This window comes from Astyanax mexicanus, chromosome 13 (genome assembly GCF_023375975.1).
Source record: "Astyanax mexicanus isolate ESR-SI-001 chromosome 13, AstMex3_surface, whole genome shotgun sequence".
NCBI lineage: Eukaryota > Metazoa > Chordata > Actinopteri > Characiformes > Acestrorhamphidae > Astyanax > Astyanax mexicanus.
In genome coordinates, this window is record NC_064420.1 from 12,945,327 (window position 1) to 12,963,733 (window position 18,407).

The 18,407-nt window shown below is 41.5% G+C and overlaps 1 protein-coding gene across 8 annotated transcripts in view; it reads left to right on the forward strand.

Moving 5' to 3' along the window:
- The window catches only part of utrn (utrophin), a 364,200-nt gene that overhangs the window by 247,347 nt on the left and 98,446 nt on the right, over positions 1-18,407 (forward strand). For all 8 annotated transcript variants that reach the window (XM_022677556.2, XM_022677560.2, XM_022677559.2 and 5 more), the window contains 3 exons: positions 6,401-6,530; positions 13,101-13,369; positions 15,843-15,989. In XM_022677556.2, the coding sequence (XP_022533277.2) occupies positions 6,401-6,530; positions 13,101-13,369; positions 15,843-15,989 (546 nt within the window). The remainder of the gene's footprint in view (positions 1-6,400; positions 6,531-13,100; positions 13,370-15,842; positions 15,990-18,407) is intronic.

Genomic DNA, 18,407 nt, shown 5'->3' on the forward strand with positions numbered 1-18,407 from the left:
TTTCATACAGTACATTGTTTGCTCTATTCCAGGCCTCGGCAGTGGCACAGGCAGTAGTAAAATGCAGTAGTGAAATAGATCAATAAAGAGGAACTTAATGAACGTGCCGCAGTCAAGGACTGTGTGCAGCTTTATTTGTTGGATGGGCAAAAAAAAAAAAGAAAAGGCCAAAGACAATCAGCGTTGGTCCTTTGTGTGAGTTAATGCTAGAGATAGCAAATTATTGATGGATGTGGGTTTCAGGCCGATATCAGCGGAAATTGCTAGATTCGTTTTCCGGACTGAGTTGGTGTGTGGTTGTGGGGGGGGTGTGTGGTCTTGTAACAAATCTATCCTGAAAGAGCCACACACTCTCAGAGCTCATATAATGGCATTATGATACCAAGTATAGTATCAAAATGCTCCAATATGCATGAATGCCCCATGTTCAACAAAAAAAGAGAACTGATTCAAGGATTCAAGGAGATTTTATTGTCATTCGCATCTTATGTGGTACATGAGGTGGAACGAAATTGTGATCTCACGATCCAGTTTACACCCAAGAGCTGTTATTAATAGATATATAGATAAAAGTACAATAAAGGAATACAATAAAAATAGAATATACAAAAAAGTTAAAGATAAATACCCCAAAATGAAATAAATAGAAAGAGTAGACAGGTTGCAGCAACAAGTCCAGAGTGCAAATGTGCTATAGCAGCATGAAATGAATTAGAGCAGTAGAAAATAAAGTGTCTCAGTGCGGGTAAAGTGACCGTGTTTGTACAGTGCCTTGTGTGTCAGTGCAGTGTGTTGTTAAGTGGAGTTTAAGAGTCTTACAGCTTCCGGAATGAAGCTGTTTCTCAGTCTGGTTGTTTTGCACTTGATGCTCCGCAGCCTCCGTCCTGAGGGAAGCGGGACAAAAAGTGCATGTGCTGGGTGGGTGGGGTCCTTCCTGATGCAGGTGGCCCTCTTCCTGCATCTGGAGGTGTAGATGTCCATGGTGCTGGGGAAGCTGACTCCAACAATCCTCTGTGCAGCCTTCACCACCCTCTGCAGAGCTTTCCTGTCTGCAGCAGGGCAGCTTCCATGCCACACGTTGATGCTGGAGCACACGACGCTCTCCACCACACATCTGTAGAAAGAGGAGAGGACTGCGCTCCGGAGTCCAGCTCGTCTCAGCCTCCTGAGGAAGTAGAGCCGCTGATGTGCCTTCCTGACCAGAGTGGAGGTGTTGTTGCTCCAGGTGAGGTTGCTGCTCAGGTGCACCCCTAAGTACCTGTAGTTGTCGACCACTTCCACCGCAGATCCTCCAATGTGCAGGGGGAGGTGGGCATGCTGGCCTCTTCTGAAGTCCACAATCATCTCCTTCGTCTTCTTTACGTTGATGCAGAGGTTGTTCTCTCTGCACCAACCCTCCAGGTGTTCCACCTCCTGCCTGTAGCTGGACTCATCTCTGTTTGTGATGCATCCAACCACTGCTGTGTCGTCTGCAAACTTCACAATATGACAGCCTGGATGGAGAGGTGAGCAGTCATATGTGAGCAGTGTGAACAGGAGGGGGCTCAGCACACAGCACTGAGGGGAGCCAGTGCTGAGGATTATGGTGGGGGAGGAGATGTTGTGAATCCTCCACAGACTGCGGCCTGTTGGTCAGGAAGTCTAGGACCCAGTTGCACAGCGAAGAGCTCAGTCCTAGTGAGGAGAGTTTATTTATCAGGGTCTGTGGAATCATGGTGTTGAAAGCAGATGTGAAGTCCACAAAGAGCATACGGACGTAGGAATCCTTCTGCTCCAGGTGGGTGAGGGCAGTGTGGACCGCAGATGTGTATTCCTCCAGATCCAGCTCCCCCTCACACTCAGCAGCATCCCTGAAGACCTGCCAGTCTGTGCAGCCGAAGCAGTCCTGCAGCACAGCGTCGCCGTCACTGGGCCACACAGTGATGGTCTTCTGTGTGGGTTTGGAGCGTCGCAGCGGGGGGTGGTATGCGGGGACCAGCATGATGGAGATGTGGTCTGAAAGCCCAATGTGGGGGAGCGGGAATGCCCTGTAAGCGTCTTTCACGGAGGAATAAACGCGGTCTAACGTATTATTACCTCGCGTTGGGATGTTCACGTGTTGGTAAAACCTCGGCAGCGTGTTCTTCAGTTCTACGTGGTTAAAATCCCCCGCTACCACGTAGAACGCGTCCGGATGCTTGTTCTGAAGCAAGCTGATGTTCTCATGGAGCTCCTTCAGCGCGTTGTTAGCATTAGCATCCGGTGCTATGTAAACAGCAATCACGAACACCGCCGAAAACTCTCGAGGCAGATAGTGAGGGCGACACTTCACAGTCAGCTGTTCTGTCGCCTCGGAGCAGTGGCTGTTTACCAACACGCAGTTTGTGCACCAACCTTTGTTTATGTAGACGCACAAACCGCCCCCCCGGGATTTTCCAGATAAAAGGCTGCGGTCCGCTCGGAAGAGCTGCCGGCCGGCGAGCTGGAAGGCTGAGTCCGGCATGGTGTGATTCAGCCAGGTTTCCGTGAGACAAATCACAGCGCAGTTCCTCATCTCCTCAGAAACATTCATCCTCAGCCGCAGCAGGTCCAGTTTGTTATCCAAAGCGCGGACATTAGACAGGAAAAGCGACGGAATCGGGGGCTGGTTAGCATTAGCCTTTAGCCTGGCTAGCACACCACCGCGTTTACCTCGCTTCTGACGCCGCTGGCACCGCCTCCTCCTGCCCTTTGTCTGCAGTTTAAACAACTAAAACATTTAAATTCACTTGTTGTTGAGCAATAATTACTGGTGTTTTGGTTGTACTGAGTTTTTAAGTACATCCGAAGATGTACTTAGTGAACAAGTGAATGTTGCCCTGGACAGGAGGAGTGTCTGGCATGTCATCAGGTGGTAGCCACCACCATTCACTAGTTGTTTCTAACCTCTACCAAATAACACCCTCATGGTGGTGGGTCAGCAGTGGTGGTCAGGTCACTGCCCATCTCCTCCTTCTGGCTCCCAACCCAACTCTTCTCTCCTGCTCCAAAACTTGCTAAAAGCTCATTCTGCTGCCTCCCCCACGCTGCCAGCTGCTGTGGCATAAACTGATCTCAGCACTCAGAACATGGTCCAGTTGGAACATGGAAGATGAAGGACGAAGGCAGAGGGCAGTGCAGCTAGCTTCCCAGGAGATCTTCCTGTTGGGGAGGTCCCATTTGTTCCAGGCTCCTGGGGAAAGCTACGTAGCTTCACTGCCCTCGATCATTACCCTTCATCTTCTATGTTCTACCAGAAAGACTCCAGAGGCAAGTGTGCAATAATAAACAGCTTTCATTTCAATAGTATTAACAATGTATTAGATAACAATTTATGTAAAGTTAGTCTTTGGTGTAGGCCCTGTCATCAGGCCAGGTATGCAGCATCTGGACACTCGCAGATCCTGCCGTATGTCGGAGGCAGGGTCAGGTGGATGCTGGTGATTGGTTGACAGGTGGATGCTGGTGATTGGTTGACAGGTGGATGCTGGTGATTGGTAGAGATACAAGTGACGAGCACAGAAGTTTCCTAATAGAACTAACTCTGAAGCTTATAGTTCTGTACCTTCTCTTATATCATGGAAGGTACAGAACATGGAATATAAATAGAATACCTGTCTATTGTTATGGGGCTGCTGAGGGGTGTCTGCTATTGTATCTCATTTGGTTATAAGAATTGGCATTTCTAGTTGGTTGCTTTAGTATTCCAGATGGTTGCTGTGGTGTTTCTGGTGGTTGCTCAATTCACATCAATATGGGAAATGATGGATAATATGATCATCAAAAAATGTGTCACCCCAGTCTGATGCTTCATCTTCAACATCCCTGATAAGTCTCTCTCTCTCTCTCTCTCTCTCTCTCTCTCTCTCTCTCTCTCTCTCTCTCTCTCTCTCTCTCTCTCTTTCAGTGTATGACTGGGCTTGTTAATGCCAGAGTTCCTTTACAGTGTGTTACTCTCTCTTTAGCAGCCTAATCTCACCGGCCCTTCTCCTTTCAAGATTTAATCAGCTATGATACCCGGCTGGTGCCTTTACTACTCGGGCAATTAGAGCCAGAGTGTGGGCTCATCACTTTCCTCCACAATAAAGTCCACTTTCCTTTAAGGTCACTTTCAGCAGACTCTTCTTTTCCTGCTGCTGCCTTTTGGAGGCTGTGTTATTGGAAAAAAGCGTTGTGGGTGGTTTATATCCGAACTCATCTTTTCCATGTCTGTGTGTTCCATTCAGTAGCTTAAACTTGAGTTTTACTTACTTACAAATACACTCGTATAGCGGAAACTTTCTGCCGCTCAAGGCACTCAAGGACGCTTACAGTAACAGTCCACACTCACTCAACACACCAGTTAGAAGCATCAGCCAGTCTCACTTAGTATACTCTCAACCAGAAGGACCATCTACCTGGACGACTGCATTGGGCGCTGAGGAGTTGACAGAGTACAGAGTACCATGTTTTTGGGCTGTGGGAGGAAACCAGAGTCCCCAGAAGAAACCCTCTCAGAACATGGAAACTCCACCCAGATAGGGGCTTGAACCCATGACTCCAGCACTGGGAGGCGAATGTGCAAACCTCTAAACCACCCTGCCGCCACAAATCTCTTGTTCGGTCTAGTAAAACTTGACTACTTCAACTCCCTTCTGGTTGGTCTTTCTTCGGTAACTATCAGATACCTGCAACTGATTCAGAACCCAGCACAACTCTTCTTCAGTCTTCTGAAGTTCAGTCATGTGACTCCTTTGCTACGTTCCCTCCGCTGGCTTTCCTTTTGCCGCTCAAATCAGATTTAGAGCCCAGACGCTGGCCTACAGAGCCAAAAATGGACCTTCTTCATATTTGATGGCAATGGTCAAAGCCAGGAGCTTTATGGGCACGACGAGCTCTTCAAGCCTCCAGTACGGCTCAAATCCTACAACCCACCATCCCACAAGTTCCATAAAACACAGCCTCCCGACTCTTCTTTGTCCTGCACCAAAAGTTAAGGAGCAAACTTTCGAAGACCCAGTTGTCTAAAATTGTCCAAGCTTGATGTATCTTTCTGATTCTAGTCTCTACAAACTAGCTATGGACGTAGCTATTTTGACGTAATCAGCAAAGCTGTTTTTTAAATCACTCTAGATAAGTACCTTAAATGTAAGTGTGTGTCTGTGTGTCTGTCTGTGTGTGTGTTGAACCCCCATGCTACCTTGCAGACGGAGTGTGTTATGAAATGAGTCACTAGAATCTAAACTATAAGTGTGCTATTTTGTGTCGTTTTCCTTCAGAGCTCTTTGAGAATGCGTCATTTGACTCTTTAGATCACACAGGCAATTGCTTCATTTTTCATTTTTCTCCCTCTTCTTATGTCTCTGTCTCTGTCTCTCTCTCTTGTTCTCTCTCTTTCTCTCTGGTTCAGTCTCTAAAATTGAATGGTTACATTGAATGTCACTTTCTCCTCCATTTCCATCAGTCTGGAATATTTCTGTTCTATATAAAAAGCAATACTCATTTAAAGGAGACATATTATACCTCTTTTTACACACGTTAGAATAGGTCTATGGGCTCTAAAACACATGGTCATGAAGGCCTTTGCACAAAATCACTTTTATATAAAGAGATCCCAACAGCTCTATTCTCACCAATTTCATTCCCTTTCAGAATGAGCCGTTTAAGGGCTCCGTCACTTTTATTATGCTAATAAGCTGTTGCCGGCCACGCCGTGTGTGACTTTCCTTTGCCTGTAGCCATAGTTGTTTGCATAATATGTCCCCTGCTCTCTGAATAGTTGAGACTGCACCCAGAACCTATTCTGGAGGCTTGTTATCACAGTTTTCAGAAGTATTAGGAATCAGTACTCTGGACAGCTCCTTGGCTATATACTGTATGTATGTAAATGAACTGGTCAGTGTTGTGCATTGCTCAGCAATTGCTCAGCAGTTTACCTGTCAAGGCGGAAACACATAAAGTTCAGTAGACCAATCAGTTTACAGTTACCACTATCTGAATCACAATGTCTTGCATTTCCATTTTGGAGGTGTGCATCAGGTCGAGCATCATGCTATGCTGTACAGGTTGCGGCTATGAACAGTAAGATTTAAATCAAATGTGAAAACACCCGAAGGGTAGAGATGTACTTGCTGTTTCCATGCACATGATGGCTTCCTCATGTATTCTGTTTCAGCTTGCTGCATACAGTAGGTTGTGCACATCCTGAGAGATGAACAGTATGCGTACAGATGATGCAGTACACAAAACAAACAAACAAACACACAGTAGCGGAAGTGAGTCTCCACTTTTGCTGCCATTCCATTTTAAAATCTTTGAACACCTGTGAATAATACTCTACAGTTAACTCTACATAATCTCCCTCTGAAGTTTCAACTTTTCCTTTACTCAAACTCTCATTAAACGATCATCTCTGTGTTTCTAGGCCCTGAGGGCGGAGCTGAAGGAGAGGGAGCATGTGGTGGTCAGCACTCTGGACCAGGCGCGCATGTTTCTGGCCGATCAGCCAATTGAAGGCCCCGAAGAACCGCGGAAGAACTTGCAGCCAAAGACAGGTAAGAGGAGTTCCTAGATCTGTTGAGGCATCATATTCTGATTAACACAGACTTTCTTCTTTACCTCAATTCTAGGCAATTAGCCAAAACCAATGTAGCTAAAAAGTACCTGTAAAATGTGCAGAAGTTCATTTGGGTGCAATCCCATTTCTATGTCGTACCCTACCCATTGCTTTATATAAATGTTAGGGATTTTTTCCCCAAAAATCATCAGTGCGCCTTTTAATCTGGTGCGACTTATTTATTAATTTTCCCAATCAGGTTGTAAGCACTGAGGCTGATGTAGCATAAGCATTATCTGCTAACCGATATTTCCTCCATTCAGAGGTGAGTATTATCGGCCTGTTTCCTGCTCCTAACCCTGGCTAGCACTGCTGGAGCAGCATTAGCATTACCCACTTGCCTTAGTGCTGAAGAAATGTGGGAATCTAAGCTTACTGTAAATAAACGAAAGTGCTTTCCTCACCCAAATAAACAGTTTTCAGGAAAGTAATCTTTGTAGATTAACATCCAGCCCTGAGTTGACTGATTTGAAAAAGTATTTTTTATTAGTTCAATATTTGTATACTTATTGCTTTTTAAATAATTACTAGCCCTGTATTGCCCCCGTCCCATCTTTTTTGGAAACTCTTGCAGGCCTGGATGCAGGAATGGATGTATATTTTCTGCACTCGCTGCTTGTCTGGTTCTTGCAGTTCTGAGCGAACCAAAACATTCAGATCAAATGAAAGTTCTGAGCAAACCAAAACATTCTGATCCACTGAAAGAACTCCGTGTGCATAAAATATGTAAGGCCACTCGGCGTGACTGCAGCTCCGGAGCTGAGGCTTATTGACCTTGATGGGTTTGGCTGGCTTTTTCTGGACGTCCGCGAGGCGTGTTCACGTCACTTACGGTCTCAGATTTATGTGCCGATCTTTATTAGCTCTAGCGCTGGCGTGTTTAGCGAGTGCTGGCTGGATGGCTGACCGGCTGACTGGCTCAAAAGTGACAGACTGTTTGAGAAATCTAAAAAAAGCAGAGTGGCTGGCGTATGAGCTGAATTCGGTTGCAAGATTTCGGACATAAATAATTGAGCTGGGCCTGAGCGGCACTGGTAGGTGTGTGCCGGATTTTCACCCTTTGATCTGCTTCTCTGAGGGGACACACGCACACACACATCACAACATTACACACACACACACTCTCTTGCTAGTGACAGTCCCGCTGGGCAGAGTGTTTGATGTTACTTTAGTTGAGCCTGTGATGGGTCGGGATACTTGCTGTCTTTTACTTTGCTGAGCCCTGTGTGTGTGTTGGTGTGTGGTTGTGTGGGTGTGTGTGGGTGTGTGTAAGTAATCTGTGCAAAGCTCTGGACACACACTCAGGGATGTGTTGGACATGCTAGTTTAAGTCACAGATCAAACATTGGATAGCATGGTGGGAGTATGTGTGATCCCTCGAGTCGATATGGAACGATTTCTGGCTTAAGTAAGGCAGCTCTGTTTGCCTTTAGCTAATAATGTAGACTACAGTGGCTGATGCAGCTTCAACAGTAGTGATTTTCTCTGTTTTGGTGTTTTAATGAAAGATTATTGTTTTTTTTTTTTCTCCTGTTTTAATCGACTTTACACTGACATTCAAAAAGCTGTGTATGCAAAAGAGCTAGTATTGTGTCCCATGACTTTTGCTACATCCCATGAAAGCTTGAGAGTGCTCCACTGACCTGTCAGATGTGGTTGTTGGACCCTTCTGCATTGAATGATGAACTGGTTTCTGCCAGAGTTGCTGGTCTTATGCTGCTTTGGTGGAGCTGCGATGATTAGTCGACATAAACGACATATATATACAGTGAGTCCAAGAAGTATTTGATCCCTTGCTGATTTCCTTTGTTTGCCCACTAATAAAGACACTATCCTTCTGCACTTTTAATGGTAGATATATTCTAACATGGAGAGACAGAATATCAAGACAAAAATCCAGAATATAATTTTAAAGAATATATTTTAATTAATTTGTATTTCAATGAGGAAAATAAGTATTTGATCCCTCTTGCCAAACACACTCAATACTTAGTGGCAAAGCCTTTGTTTGCAAGCACAGCGGTGAGACGTTTGTTGTAGTTAACCACAAGTTTAGCACACACACCAGGGGGAATTTTGGCCCACTCTTCTTTGCAGATCCTCTCTAAATCATGAAGGTTGGTGGGCTGTCGCTTGGCAACTCTGACCTTCAGCTCCCTCCATAGATTTTCGATCGGATTGAGGTCTGGCGACTGGCTGGGCCACTCCATGACCTTAATGTGATTTTTCTTGAGCCAATCCTTTGTTGCCTTTGCTGTATGTTTAGGGTCGTTATCATGTTGGAAGACCCAACCACGGCCCATTTTCAGATCCCTGGCAGAGGGGAGGAGGTTGTCCCTCAGGATTGTGCGGTACATGGCTCCATCCATCTTCCCAGTGATGCGGTGAAGTAGCCCTGTACCCTTGGCAGAGAAACACCCCCAAAACATTATGCTTCCACCTCCATGCTTGACGGTGGGCACAGTGTTCTTGGGGTCATAGGCAGCATTTTTCTTCCTCCACACATGGCGGGTGGAGTTGAGGCCAAAAAGTTCAATTTTGGTCTCGTCTGACCACAAAACCTTCTCCCAATAACTTGGTTCATCTTTCAAATGATCATTGGCATACTTGAGGCGCGCCTCCACATGTGCTCTCTTCAGCAGGGGTACCTTTCGGGCACTGCAGGATGTGAATCCATTGTTGCGCAAAGTGTTGCCAATTGTTTCCTTGCAAACTGTGGTCCCAGCTGCCTTCAGGTCATTTGCTAACTCCTGCCGAGTGGTTGCAGGACGATTTCTGACCGTTCTCAGCATCATTGCCACCCCACGAGGCGAAATCTTCTTTGGAGCACCGGGCCGAGGTCTGTTGATTGTCATGTTATACTCTTTAAACTTTCTGATAATTGCACCAATAGTTGTTACTTTCACATCCAACACCTTACTAATCTTTTTGTAGCCCATTCCAGCTTTGTGAAGGTCAACAATTCTGACTCTGAGGTCCTGTGACAGCTCTTTGGTTTTACCCATGTTGGAGACTTGAAATCTGTGTGATCTGTCTGATTCTGTGGACAGGTGTTTTTCACACAAGTGATTAGTGAGAACAGGTGGCTTCAGGTCAGGTAACAAGTTGATTGGGAGTGTCTAACTGGTCTGTAAAAGCCAGAACTGCTAATGAATACTAAGGGATCAAATACTTATTTCACTCCACGAAATACAAATCAATTAATATATATTCCTTAGATTTATTTTCTGGATTTTCTTTTTAATATTCTCTGTCTCTCCATGTAAGAATAAATCTACCATTAAAAGTATAGAATGATCATGTCTTTATTAGTGGGCCAACGAAGAAAATCAGCAAGGGATCAAATACTTCTTGGACTCACTGTATATATATATATATATATATATATATATATATATATATATATATATATATATATATATATATATATATATACACACATGTATTGCTTCTGTTGTTTTTGGAGTCTGAAAGGAAGCACAAAGCCAGTAACTGCAAGCTTCAGCCAGGGTTGCCAGTTCAGCAAAAAATCCTGCCCAATGTCTGTCCTGCCCAAAACCTGCCAGTTAAAAGTTTGATCTAGCCCAATATTTAACATCTTGCCCCAGAAGTTACAAATAACCACAGTATGTGTTAATTTTGAAAAGTTTACAATGAACGCTTTTAGGTGGCCACAATAAATATAAAAAACAGGCCAAAAAAATGCATGAATTTTAACTTGCGACTTTCACACTTGCCCAGTTTGACAGGAAAACTGCAAACCTGGCAACTCAGTTTACAGAGGCGATTCAAGAGCATGGAGAAAAATATATCAATAATACTAATTTGAGTAAATACTAATAATACGAAAAATGAATAATATCGAAATAATAAACAGATTCAGTAAAAATGTTACAAAAAGCAATCTCACAATACAAGAGATCACTTAAATCTTTGACCAAAACATGGTCAACATCAAAGTAAAATTGTCTGTTAATATTCACATTAAAATGCAATTGAAGACATTTAAGTAGAAATTCCAGAAAATTTCAAAAACCTGCCTGTGTGAATGTCTTCTATAATATGCATTGTAATTTTATGTCGATTATATCAAAATCTGTTTAGGGTCCTGAGAGTTTAGCCGTGAAGATGACGTAAAACACGCATTAGATCATAGCCCTTACCTATAAGAAACACAAATGAAAGACATAATAAAAATAATGATCATTTGGTAGATTATACAAATGTATACAAACTGCTGTAGCTGCTGTTCTAATAACAGTGGGCTGATTAAGATCAATGATCTACTGTACACCAAATTTCAGAACACCCCCACCACCATGTTTAACAGATTAGATGGCATGCTTTGCTTTCATCTTGGGTTTTATACTGAGGTAATTCAGAGCTTTGTTTCTGAAATTGTCTGGAAATGTAATAAAGGGTTGTTTTTGACTTGTCTTTATATATCAGTTGTCTACCTTCTCCTGTCCAGCCGTGTCCAGTTTTGTTCAAATCCAAATTGAATCTGATTAAATTGAAATCACCTCGTTTTAGTTAAATCAGGCCGGGTCATTCCAGTCAGTTGAGGTTCACATATCTGCAACTGAATGCAATTATCCCACTGATGCCAAAAGAGTTCACTGAGAAGTCATCCCCCCAGGCCGTCCAATCAGCTTCTTTCATCTCCCCTGCCTCCACCCTGCCGTCTGACTTACCAGACGAAGTGTGTGTTCTGTAGACCTGCCTGATCTCACTGAGACGCAGTTACTGATCTGAGGAGCGTCTCATCCTTTCCTAATCTTTATATAATCAGCTCATTTAAACTGACTCAACACATGATAATACACACACCGGTGTGAATAGCTAAAGAGATAAAAATCACTAGTGAAAAGGTTTCTGATGGCGGTTGCCAAAGTGCAATTCCAATCAACTTCTACTATAATCTGTTTATTGTGTTTAAATGCAACATTTTATGTAACTGTAACAAGGTTAGCATCTGCAAAGCTAAGAGTCTAAAAGTGTTTTTAAACCAGTATGAATCTAAAGTAGTTTTAAAGAAGCAGTTTTAACACAGTGTGAGTCTGGAGTGTGTGTTGTTTTTGTACAACATAACAGTGGTATTAACCCAGCATGAATTTGCACTGTTTAGTCTGATAGACTGAGGTTGGTTAACTCTGTATGAATCTTCAGTGCGTCTTTGTTTTTTTTTTGTTTTGTTTTTTTTTTCATTCTGAAAGTATGACTGTGGTTCTCATCCAGTATGAATCTGCATTGTATAATATTTCTACACTCTGAATATGATCTTTAACGCAGTTTGAATCTGACAGTGGTGTAAATGCAGTATGAATCTGCAGTATGTGCTATGTTCCTTTCAGTCGGAGGGTCTGACGTTGATTTGAACCCAGTATGAATTTGCAGTGTTGTTTCTTCTCTCAGTCCGATGTTAATTGTAACTTCTAATCTCTATTTAAATCTACAGTATATTTTTTACACTCTATGTTCTTTAACCCAGTATGAATTAGCAGCATGCTCTGTTTTGCAGTTTTGCAGTCTGACTTTGGTTTTAACCCACTATGAATTTGCATAATATCAGTATTTTATTACAATCTGAACAAGCTCTTTAACCCAGTATGAATCTGTAGTGTATCATTTTAACAGTCAGTGATGTAAACCCAGTATAAATCATCTGTAGTGTGTAAATTACAGTAAGACAGTGATGTAAACCCAGTATGAATCTGTAGTGTCTTTTTACAATCAAATAGTGATGTAAACACAGTATAAATCTATAGTATGTCATTTGTACAGTCAGAAAGTGATGTAAACCCAGTATGAATCATCTGTAGTGTGTGTCGCTTTAATAGATAGACAGTAATGTAAACCCAGTAAATCATCTGTAGTTTTTTTTTTTATAGTCAGACACTGATTTAAACCCAGTATGAATCTGTAGCATGTGTTATTTTTACAGTCAGACAGTGATGTAAACCCAGTATGAATCTGTAGCATGTGTCATTTTTAAAGTCAGGCAGTGATGTAAACCCAGTATGAATCATCTGTACTGTGTCGTTTTTACAGTCAGATAATGATGTAAACCCAGTATGAATTTGCAGTATGTTGTTTCTTTTCTTAGTCCGTTATTATTTTTACTTCTAATCTCTTTTAATCTATTTTAATGTACAGTGTATATGTAAAGATCAGTCTGTATGTGATCTTTAACCCAGTATGAATTTACAGTGCATCCTGTTTTGCGGTCTTAAGTTTGACTTTGATTATAAAGTTGTATGAATTTGCTGTTGAATTCAGTATGAATCAACAGTACATATCTATTTTTTTTACATTCTGAACAAGATATTTAACCTAGTAGAAATCTTATATATAACTCATTAGCTTAATATGAATCTGTATTTTACGTAATTTTATAATTGATTTAATTAAGTTGCATCTCCTCCCTGCTCTTTCTTTGATGCAGTAAGTGCAGTAATGGTGGTATCAGTGATTTGATGAGCTCTTTAAATCTCTCTCTCTCTCTCAGAGCTGTCTCCGGAGGAGAAGGCCCAGCGGGTGGCGAGGGCGATCCGGAAGCAGGCGGCGGAGGTCCGGGAGCGCTGGGAGAGGCTGCTGGGGCACGTGGGCGGATGGCACGAGCAGGTGGAGCGAGCGCTGGAGAAACTTCAGGACCTGCAGAGCGCCATGGACCAGCTGGACCTTCACCTCACCCACCCTGAGGAAATCAAAGCCCGCTGGCAGCCTGTAGGAGACCTCCTGATTGACTCGCTGCAGGACCACATCGATAAGACCACCGTGAGTCATCAGTAATGATTTCAGCCTCTGCTGTGGGTCAGACGGGCTGCTGTGAATCTCTTCAGCTCTCAGGCCGAGCTGCTCGATTCATGCCTCTCACAGCTCACACACTTGTTTTCAGACGACCCATGTCTGTCATCCCTCTGCCCTGACAGGGTCTGCATGCGCACATTTTACCATCTAGTTACCCGCTGCTGACACGCTACCCAGACTGCATGATGACCACCTTCAAATCTTTACAACTCTCTTTCTAATGAATTCATTCTGATACTTTAGCTTGCACTTATGTTTGACATGCAGTTGGGAAAATAAATATGCTGACGATTTTGCAAGTTTTTCCACCTACAAAGAATGGAGAGGTCTGGAATTTTTATTGTAGGTTCACTTCAACTATGAGAGACAGAATCAATCAATGCTATGATTTTTAAATCATTAATTACAAATAAAAACAGAACTTACAGAAACAGAAACATTTACAGAGATCAAACTTTTCCTTCAAAGATTTTCTATTAGGTGGAAGCTGAATAGGCCACACCTTAGTTAGCCAGTAGTCCTGGCTGTGTGTTCCGGGTCATTGTCATGCTGGAAGACCCAGCCACAGTCTTGTGATATATGACCCCATGAAAAATAAATAAATCTTTTTATTGGGTGTGGGAGGTAGAGCATGTTTATGGCTACTTGCAATTGAGACATAACCAGATGCCTAGTTTTACTTCAGTTTTGCTTAAGTGAACGTATTTATTTTTTGAATAACTTTAGCTCTTTCCTTTTACAGTATGTTCACGTTAAATGCTGATATCTATGGTAACGCTGTGCTTTCTAAATCAGCCTCGCACGTCAGAGATGCTTCACTTCACCCGGGGCAAAGGGCAGCTAATTAAGAGTGACTAATGATTTTCCAGACGTGGGGGTTATCAGTTGGAGTCTGACCTCCAGCGTCTGATTAAATCCTCCTTTATGCATCATCAGGAAGGTTCAGGCGATGCGCAGAGCCTTTGTCAGGAGTTTGAAGTGGGGAAACGGGGAAGCTGTTAGTAAACAGCTGTGATTAAGGTGGTGAAAGGTTTGTTTTCAGACAGCTGTGAGAGTCAGGCTCGGCTCCGTCGTGATCTACAGCTCCGCTCCATGTTCGCTGCAGGTCATAATTGTTGTTTTGCTGTAAAATACAATAATTAAATAATAGATTAAACAGTTGTGTAGCAAGGGATTCGGGTCTGAGCTTCTGACACAATGTAGAAAAAAAAACAAAAAAAGCCTGACAGTGATGTAGAGGAGGATTTTATTCTTTTAATAAAGCATGACCAGCACTCATCCCTCCTCTCCCGCTGTACACAGAAACATCTCAATTACTGCAGTTCAGATCCAGCCCAGACCAAATAAAAAAAATCTGCCAAAACTAAACTAAATGAAAAATTGTCTAAAAGCAGAACACTGGACATGTTTTATTCTGCAGCTGATTATTTGTCACTTTTGTCACTATTGAATAAGTTAAAGAGCTTAAACAAAGATTTATTGAACACTTAAAATGTATAATATCTGTATTGTTATAAGTAGTAGTAGTAGTCTTTAACTTATTTGGCTGAACACAGTGTTTTTTTTTTGTTTGTTTTTTTTTTGCCATTTTTGTCTGAATAATTTTGATTGCATTCTCTTCTTCTCCTCCTTTTCTTTTCCTTTTTCTTCTGCTTCATCTGCTTTTATTTTTTATATGTTCTTCTATATCTTCTCTCCCTTCATCCTCCTATTTGTCCTCCTTCTTCTTCTTGTTCTCTGTACTTTTTCTCCTCATTTTCTTTTTTCTTGTCCTCCTCTCCATCCTCTTCTTCTTCCTATTCCTCTTCTTCTCCTTTCTTCTCTTCTTTTTATTTTCTTCTTATTATTTGTCTACTCTTCCTTTACCTCCTGTCCTACTTCTTTTTGTTCTTATACACGTCTTCTTCTTCTTCTTCTTCTTCTTCTTCTCTGCTTCCTGCCCTCCTTCTTTTTGTATACTTCTACTTCTTGTCATCCTCCTTTTTATGCTTCCTGTTCTTCTTTCTGACATTTTATTCTGTTCTTCTACTCTTTCGTCCTCTCTGTCTCCTGCACTTCTAAATGTTGTTCTTTTATTTGCCTTCCTTCTTTTCTTCTTGTACTTATACCTCTTTTTATTATTTTTTTCCTATTATTCTATTCTTTTTTACTCTTGTTCTGCTTCTTCTCTTGTTCCTCCTCCTTTTTGTGCGTCTACTTCCTCGTTTTTGTTCTTATTCTTTTTTATCCTTCCTTCATCCTCTCTTTTTTTCTCCTCCTCTTAATTTTCTCCTCTTCTTCTCTTCTTTTTATTTTTTTCTTCTTTTTATTTGTTTACTCTTCCTTTACCTCTTGCCCTACTTTTTTTGTTCTTCTACTTGTCTTCATTTTTCTTCACTTTTCTTCTGATATTTCTTCGTTCTCTTCTTCTCTTTCTTCTCCTCCTCTTCCTCTTGGTCAGGCATTCCGGGAGGAGGTGTCTCCTCTGAAGCAGGAGGTTACGGCGGTGAACTCGTTGGCGAGTGAACTGGCTCCTCTGGATGTGCAGCTTTCATCCACCAGCAGCAGACAGCTGGACAACCTCAACACACGCTGGAATGCCCTGCAGGTACAATATCACTATTACTCTTACTATCACTATTACTCTTACTATCACTATTACTCTTACTATCACTATTACTCTTACTATCACTATTACTGTTATTATCATTGTTACTTATTACTATTACTATTACTGTTACTATCACTATTACTACTGAACTTAATCATCACACTAGAGGACAGTATAGCAGAATCAGCTAAACTTTAGGGATAGCTACTACAGTTAGGAAGTGTGAGTGATTGTGATTTAAGTTCACCTGCAGTGGTGCAGATGAAATGTAGGGATGCACTGGAGAGACAACAGCAAGACAACAGCCTTCAGAATCACACTTTCTCTCTTCTTCCTTTTTCCCCTATCGCTCTTTTCTTCTGTCTTCTCTTCTTTCCCTCTACCCTTTTACCTCTTCTTTCTTCTCCTTTATTCATCTCTTCTCTTCTGTTGTTCTCTCTCTTGTCCCTTTTTTCTGTTTTTCCCTCTCCTATTCTGTATCTCCTTTTCTCCCATCACTATACACCTTTTTTGTTTCCGTATTCTCTTCACCCCCCCCTCTCTTCTCTCCTCCCCTTTCCCCTTCTAATCTCTACTTCCCTCCTTTCTCCTCTCCGGTTCTCTCCTATTCTCTTCATCCCTTTTTTCCTATCAAGTCTTTTTTTTTCTTTTTTCCTCCCCTCATCATTCTTTCTGTGTTTCTTGTTTTGTCATCACTTACGCGTCCTTCATTCAGTCCTCTATTCATCTATTCATCACTGTTTCATTTGCCATTAATCAGTCTCTCTCTCTCTCTCTCTCTCTCTCTCTCTCTTTGTGTTTTTCCTTCTGCCCTTCATCGTCACCTGTATGAGCGTCTGAAGGACAGATTCTGGCTCATCGTTCTGTGTGTGTGTGTGTGTGTGTGTGAGAGAGAGAGAGAGAGAGAGAGAGAGAGAATGATTGTATTGTCAGTGTGTGTGTGTGTGTGTGTGTTTTGTGTTAGTACTGGTGATGATAAAGCACATGGTCAGCAGGTTTGTGAGTGGTGTAATATGTTGGTACAGATATGGCCATGGCTTTGATGCTGAACATCATCCAGATTTAATGATCAGACAAATCTTCATTAGTTCTCCATTAGCAGCGTTTAGATGCATCAGCATTATTATGAAGACTCTGTTTAACATCATCCTCCACTGTGTGTCCGTTTTTAATCTGCTGTAATATATTCACTTATCTCTTTTAAGCCCCTTCTGTAATTAAATATTAATCTCCTTTATTTTTGTCAGTACTGTACAGATCCAGAAAGTAAGCATATTTTGCAAAGCGTGGGGTTGAGTGGGATTCCACAACATGAACACAGTTGTATACGACCATAGATTCAAACTATATCAGAATGATTTATAATTAAATATTTTTTATTCAGCTAAGAAATGACTTAAACCTAAAAAGAAGAAGATTCAAAGTACTGTAAGCAAAGTGAAATACTGTGATTGCTTAAATAACTTAAATATATAGAAATAAATAATAGAAAGAAATGGTCATAATATAAATAACACACTATCAAGTAAAGATAAAGTTTACATGTTTTTATGTAATCCGAACAGTCGGATCTAATGTCAGTTCACCACTGACACCAATCTTTACATCTAAATTAATAATTCAAACTCAACTCAACTACTAAAATCAATACAGTATTGCAGAACAATATATTGCAATGCTATACAATATCAATGTCTTTTTTTTACACCCCTATTTATTTATACTAAACAGTGGCTCATTTATAAAAAAAAAAATATTTTTATTCCTTTTTTCTGTAAACTACTGACAACATGTCTCTGAAATTCAAAACTAAATTTTAGCATTTATTTGCAGAAAATGAGAAATGGCTGAAATAAAAATGATGCAGAGCTTTCAAACCTTAAATAATGCAACGAAAAACAAGTTCAAATTCATTTAGAAACGACATTACAACAATGTTTGGTGGAATAACCCTGATTTTTAATCACAGCTTTCATGTGTCTCGGCATGTTCTCCACCAGTCTTACACACTGCTTTTGGATAACTTTTTGCTGCTTTACTCCTGGTGCAAAAAATCAAGCAGTTCAGTTTGGTTTGATGGCTTGTGATCATCCATCTTCCTCTGGATTATATTCCAGAGGTTTTCAATTTAATTATTTTTTACACTACTGGTGGCAGGTTCACACTCTATGTGGGTTTTCCCCAAGTGGCATGGTTTTTTAGAAAGTAGCTGGGTATAAAAAGTCACAAATGCCACTGTATGACGGAGCCGACAGCCAACAAACTGCAGGTTTAAGTTCATTTTTACGCTGTACTGTACTGAAAACCATTTTTAGTGTTCTGTCTAAGTTTGTACAGTTTCTGCCTAAAAGTTCATTTGAGTTCTTTTTTTTTATATGGAAAATTTATGTAAAATATGAAATATTTAAAAGAGAG